The sequence below is a fragment of the Orycteropus afer genome, unplaced genomic scaffold (genome assembly GCF_000298275.1).
Source record: "Orycteropus afer afer isolate SDZICR_OR568_19922 unplaced genomic scaffold, OryAfe1.0 scaffold00420, whole genome shotgun sequence".
Lineage (NCBI taxonomy): Eukaryota > Metazoa > Chordata > Mammalia > Tubulidentata > Orycteropodidae > Orycteropus > Orycteropus afer.
This window is the reverse complement of record NW_006922007.1, coordinates 2544591-2551703: the sequence shown is the minus strand read 5'-3', so window position 1 is coordinate 2551703 and position 7113 is coordinate 2544591. Positions and strand designations below refer to the sequence as shown.

Genomic DNA, 7113 nt, shown 5'->3' with positions numbered 1-7113 from the left:
CTGCAGGCTGCTGAGGCTGAGAAGCCCTAAGGTTGACAAGTAAAAAGACACAGTCCCGATGTTACCAAACCACACGGCAGGCCATTAACTTAAGTCCATTGTAAGCCCCAAGGTCAGCAGAGCACAGCAGGCTGCTTAACAAAGACATGGCCACATGCAGGGTCCAAGCGTGCCGTAGGCTAGGGACCATTCCCAAAACTTCTCCTTACATACAGGAAGCAGACCACATACTCAAAGGCAGCTACTCAGCTGCTCACAGTAGATTCCACCATGGGGTTGATTGCCAGTCTCATCATGGGGAATACTACATCCAGCTGCCCAGCCACTCAACCAGGCCTAGCCAAGTTAACACACAAACATAACCACCACAGGGACATACAAATGAGTTTTGAAGAATGAGTAGCAGTCAACTAAGAAAAAAAGAGGGGGGACATTGGAGGATAGAAACAAAAGGCCTGACTTGCATGTTTCTTTTCCATCCCAATTGTTCTATTTTAGTCAGACATGTTTTCTGGAGCCATATTCATCAAGCTGGCTTTGGGATTGGACCTTTACCTGGCAATCTTCATCCTCTTGGCAATCACTGCTGTTTACACGATCACTGGTGAGTTCATTGGTTGTTTATTTCACATGCTGCCTTCTGCTGACCCCACTCCAACTTTCAGTTAGGAACATCAGCATTAACCTTTTTGCCACCAAGATGAAGATACCATTTTATTCCCGCTATGAAAGTCAGGGGCATGCCCAGATACATAACTAGAGCCAACAAAACAGAATGCTCAATGTTAGATGTGATTACCTTGATCAAAGATAATTATGTGAGTACTAGAGATGGGGAGTTGGGATTTGCTTCAGCTGTGTGTTCAGTACCCAGATTGACAATTAGGAATTCATCAGATAACATATGTGGAAGGTCAGGGTGAAATAGCAACTCAAACATGATGAGACTGGATGATGCAAGTTGGGGCCCAATGAATAAAGGATGCCAGGTAGTGGTTTATGAGTGACAAAGTCAGGGAGGGTCAATTGAGGTAGTGAGTTTGTTGTGGAGGGAAGACGTGTGGCAGTAGTCCAAGTAGTTTATTACAAACCAGATACATTGGAGTAGTGTCACATGTATATTAAATTATAAAAATTAAATTATACCCCATCTATAGGAAAAACTTAAAAAAGTAATAATAACTGCTTGAACAATCAAGATAGTCCTGAATCCATTTTCAAATAATGAGCATGTTTCAGGATAAGTGAGAGATGGAAGTATGAATGTGGTGTTTTCACCATGTATTTTGTTTCCCACTGCCATAAAGGAACTATCTCCCTGATGATAGGTAACTAGTATGCCTAGAATTTAAAAAGAAATTCTTGGCATTTTTGGTACAATATTATAGCAAAATACAAGTCAACTATTGTAGCTAATATTCAACCAAAGAAACAATGTGCAAAGATGGCTCAAAATGGTAGCTTAATCAGACACTCCATGTCAATAAATCACACATGGACCAATACCATAAAATGACAATTAAAATAGTACAAAAGAAGAAAGACTTTCTACAGGAAAGACCTGAGAAACAAAGTGAATCTGATACAGATGATAATCTTGGAACCCTGAGCAGCAAACAGAAGGATGAAGAATTAGATCAAACACCAAATGGAAGAAGAAACTAAGTGAAAACCACAAGTGAGGAGATGTATGCATCACAGCTTCCCTGCAAGCTGGCCGGGCAGTTTGGCCATTGAGACAAAGCAAACAGTGTTCCTGGATGAGGAGCATAGGACAGCAACTTCACAAAATTCCCAATAGGAGAGAGAGATTGTGTAGACAAATCCAGAGTAAAACAAGGTACCATTGACATCTCTGCCACATGATGGGCAGGAGATTCTAGCAACCTCATCCAACATACATCCAGCTGTGGCACACATCCTGTACTCCGATAAGTCCTGCAGGCCAATTGTACATGCACTGTAATTCCTTGATCCCCCACTACCTACTGAGATGCTAATTTGTGCATGCACAAAAGGCCTATCCCTTCCATTTGGTTCCCTCACATTCCTTTACAGCAGCTATGGAGAAGTCTTGACTTGACCTCCAGATGTCACACTAACTGCTAGCATCCACCTGGAAAGGCCCCATGTTCCCACGAGATCTGTGGAAGGGCCTTAGCCACTCAACACTTGTCACCCATTATCAGGGAAAGAACCTACTCTCCCACCTAAAGTCAATTCTGTAAGGAAAGACATACCAACATAACCACAGAACTCACATGTGAGTGTGACCAACAATACCCACCATTGCCGTTGTTGTTGTTAGTGGTCGTCGAGTTGTCTCCAACTCACAGCGACCCTATGTACAGCAGAACAAAACATTGCCTGGGTCTGTGCTAGCCCCATGATCCTTGCTATACCTGAGCTCATTATTGTAGCCACTATGTCAATCCATCTTGTTGAGGGCCTTCCCCTTTTTCATTGACCCTCCACTTTACCAAGCATGATATCTTTCTCCAGGGAATGGTCCCTTCTTACAACATGACAAAAGTAGGTGAGACAAAGTCTGTCCATTCTCACTTCCAAGAAGCACTCCCGCGACATTTCTTCCAGGACAGATTTGTTAGCTCTTTTAGGAGTCCATAGTACTTTCAGTATTCTTCACCAACACCATAACTCAAAAGCATCAACTCTTCGGTCTTCCTTATTCATTGATTCATTGTCCAGCTCTCACATGCACAAGAGATGACTGAAAATACCATGGCTTAGATTAAGCACACCTTAGTCTTCAAGGAGATATCTTTGCTCTTCAGCACTTGAAACAGGTCTTTTGCAGCAGATTTGCCCAATGCAATACATCTTCTGATGTCTTTACTGCTGCTTCCATTGGTTCATTACCATTGAACCAAGTAATATGAAGTCTTTGACAACTTCAATCTTTTCTCCATTTATCTTGATGCTGTTTATTAGTCCAGTTGTGAGGATTTTTGTTTTCTTTTTATTGAGGTGTAATCCATACTGCAAGAGCTCTGGTGGTGTAGTACCTGAGGAATTTGACTGCTAACCAGAAGGCTGGGGGTTCAAACTCACCAGTCACTCCTCAGAAGGAAGATTGGGCAATCTACTTCGGTAGAGATACCACTTCAGAAACCCAAAGAGGGGTCACTAAGAGTCAGATTCGACTCAACAGCAGTGATTTTTTTTTTTTTAAATCTGTACTGCAGACTGTAGTCTTCAATCTTCATCAACAAGTGCTTCAAGTCATACTCACTTTCAGCAAGCAAAGATGTGTTGTCTGTGTATTGCAGATTGTTGATGAGTCTTCCTTCGGTCCTGATGCCACCTTCTTCTTCATATAGTCCAGCTTCTCAGATTATTTGCTCAGCATATATAATGAATAAGTATGGAGAAAGGATACAACCCTGATGCATTCCTTTCCTGATTTTAAACCATGCAATGTCTCCTTGTTCTGTTTGAACGACAGCCTCCTCATCTGTGTACAGGTTCCTGATGAGCACAGTGAAGTGTTCTGGGATTCCCATTCTTCTCAGTGTTACCCATAATTTGTTATGATCCACACAATCAAATGCCTATACATAGTCAATAAAGCACAAGTAAACATCTTTCTGGTATTTGCTTTCAGCAAAGATCCATCTGACATCAGCAATGATATCCCTCATTCCACGTCATCTTCTGAATCCAGCTTGCAGTTCTAGATGTTCTCTGTCCATATTCTGCTGCAACTGTTTTTGAATTATGTTCAGTAGATTTTACTTCCATATAATATTGTATGATAATTTCCACATTCTATGGGATCACCTTTCCTTGGAATGGGTACAAATATGGATCTCTTCCAGTCAGCTGGCCAGGTAGCGATCTTCCAAATCTCTTGGCATAGCCGAGTGAGCACTTCCAGTGCAACATCTGTTTGTTGAAACATCTCAATGGATGTTCCCTCTATTCCTGGAGCCTCATTCTTCACCAATTCCTTCAATGCAGCTTTGACTTCTTCCTTCAATCTCATTGGACCTTGATCCTATGCCACCTCCTGAAATGGATGAATATCAACCAATTCTTTTTGGTGCAGTGACTCTGTGTATTCCTTCTATCTTCTTTTGATGCTTCCTGCATCATTCAATATATTGCCCACAGAACCTTTCAATATTGCAACTCAAGGTTTAAATTTTCTCTTCAGCTCTTCCTGTTTTGAAAGTTTGAGTGTGTTCTTACGTTTTGGCTTTCCAATTCCAGGTCTTTACACATTTCATTATTGTGGTAGTTATGTTTGCATGTCAACTTGGCTGGGCCTGGTTGAGTGGCTGGGAAGCTGGTGGTAGTTATTCCCCATGATGAGACTGGCAATCAACTCCATGGTAGGATCTACCACAACCAGCTGAGTAGCTGCCTTTGGGATGTGGTCTGCTTCCTGTATTTAAGGAGAAGCCTTGGGAATGGTCTCTAGACTATGCCACGCTTGGACCCTGCATGTAGCCATGTCATTGCTCAGCAGCTTGTTATGCTCTGCCGACCTTGGGACTTACAATGGACTTAAGTTAATGGCCTGCCGTGTGGTTTGGTAGTATTGGGACTGTGCCATTTTACTTGTCAACCTTGGGGCTTCTCAGCCTCAGCAGCCAGCAGCTGAAACACTGGTGACATAGCTTCCAGTCCCACAGCAACACACAGGCCACCACAGTAGGACAAACTGACAGATAAATTTGTCTCCCTTAACTGTTTCAAACCACTATACTTCCTGCCTGGCCTCTCCCCTTACCTGTTCTGGCTGTCCCACTGGCTCCCATGTCCTGCCTGGTGACTGCCCTTATCTATTCCAGCTGCCCTGCTGGCTCCTGTTTCCTTCCCGGTCTCTCCCCTTACCTGTTTCAGCCATCCCACCAGCTGCCAATTCCTGCCTGGCCTCTCTCCATACCTGTTCTGGCCATGCCACCCCATACCCACTACTGAAAGAAAATCACACACAGTCAACTGACATCACCAATGTCACACATAGACCAGTAACATAAAAACACAATTTAAAAAGTACAAAGTAAGGAAGACATTCTAAAGAGAAAGAAAAGAAATTCAACTCCTGATATAAAAGAGAGAGAGAAAAAAAGAAAAAAAAAATATATATATATATATATATACAATCAATAAATAAACATAATACCTCAGAGACAGCAGACAATAAAAATCATATGAAGAAATACAATATGATGGATCAAACAAGTGACCAAAATAAAGGAACAGAAAACCTTCTTGAGGAAGAAATAGCAATAGAACTACAAATTACAGAACTGAAAAGACTCATATTCAGGCTCATTAAAGTGATCAAGGAAAAGACAGACAAAACCCTAGAATAATTCAGGATAACAATAAAAGAACAAAATGACAAACTAAATAGATCCTTAGAAACCACATAAAAACAACGATTAGAAACCCAGAAGATTAATAATAGAATATCAGAAATAGATAACTCAATGGAAGGACATAGAAGTAGAATTGAATCAATGGAATAAAGAATCAGTGAAATAGAGAACAAATCCTTTGATACTTCTCTGAGGAATAATCAGAACAAAGAATGAAGAAAAGTGAAGACAACCTAAGAGTTATGTGGGACACCAACAAGAGGAATAATTTATGTATAATAGAAATGTCAGAAGAGGAGGAGGAAAAAAAAGTACAGAGAGAATTTTCAAAGACATGTTGGCAGAAATTTTCCCACATATCATGAAAGACAAGGTTTTCATCCAAGAAGCTCAATAAACCCTGTAGAGGATAAATCACAAAAGAAATTCACCAAGACATATTATAATCAAAATTTCCAAAACCAAAAATAAAGACAGAATTCTGAGAGCAGCTCAAGAAAAACAAAATATCACTTATAAAGGGACATCATTAAGACTAAGTACTGATTTCTCATCAGAAACCATGCAAGCAAGAAGCCAATACGATGACATATAATCGTGAAAGAAAAGAATTGGCAGCCAAGAATCATATATCTAGCAAAATTATTTTTCAAAAACAATGGCAAATCTGAGAGATTTCCAGATAAATATAAATTAAGTTCATAATAATTGACTTCATTATAAAATTAGACCACTCTTACCAGAAACATTTTGACAGAAAACCAACAACATTAGATAACAAATTAAGATAAAGACACACAACAGCACCAACCCAGATAAAGACTTCACAAAGTAAAATAAAGCTGCAAAATTTATAGCAGGGAACCAGAAATGTGAAACTGTAAATGATGACAACTTCACAAAAAGTGGGAATAAATGGTGTAGTTATGGAATTTCAGTATGGAGAGGAAGTCAAAGTGATATCAAGTTATGACAGACTATTTTAACCTTAGGAAATAAAGATAAGTTTCAGAGGAACCGCAAAGAAAATTAATAAATCTACTCACCAAAATATAAAAGAAGGAAAACAAACACAAAAACAACAGTGACGGACATGAAAAGAAAATCCATATACCAAAAACACTTGGTACAGAAGATTAAGCGAAATAAAGAAAACATTAACATCACACACATACACACACAAATAACAAAATAATAGCACTGAATTCATACCTATTGATAGTCACAGTGAATGTAAATAGATTAATGCACCAGTTCAGAGATAGAGTATATCAGAATGGATTTTTAATAATTACTTGTCAATATGTTGACTGCAAGAAACACAACTTAGACACAAGACATAAATAGGTTAAAAATCAAAGGATGGAAAAAATATATCAAGCAAACAGTAACCAAAAGAGAGCAGGAATGGCAATAAATTTCTATAAAATAAACTTTAACTCAAAATACATTATAAGAGACAAAAAAGGACATTATATAATGATAAAAGGGTCAGTTCACCAAGAAGACATAACAATAATAAATATTTATACATACAATGACAGGATTCATTGGATGTATAAATTTCCAAAATACATAAACTCTAAAAGAATTGAAAAGACAAATAGACATTTCTACAATAATAATAAACTCAAAAAACTCACTGTTGTTGAGTCGGATCCTACTCATAGTGACTCCTTCTTGGGTTTCCAAGGCAGTATCATTATGGACATAGATTGCCCAACCTTCCTTCTGAGGAGTGGCTGGTGGGTTTGAACCACCA

At 39.3% G+C, this 7113-nt stretch overlaps 1 protein-coding gene across 1 annotated transcript in view; it reads left to right on the top strand.

Moving 5' to 3' along the window:
• Nucleotides 1-7113, top strand: part of LOC103208282 (solute carrier family 5 member 4-like) — a 58988-nt gene that overhangs the window by 15078 nt on the left and 36797 nt on the right. Inside the window, 1 exon segment of the mRNA XM_042782712.1 lies at nt 499-604. Within this exon segment, the coding sequence (XP_042638646.1) occupies nt 499-604 (106 nt within the window).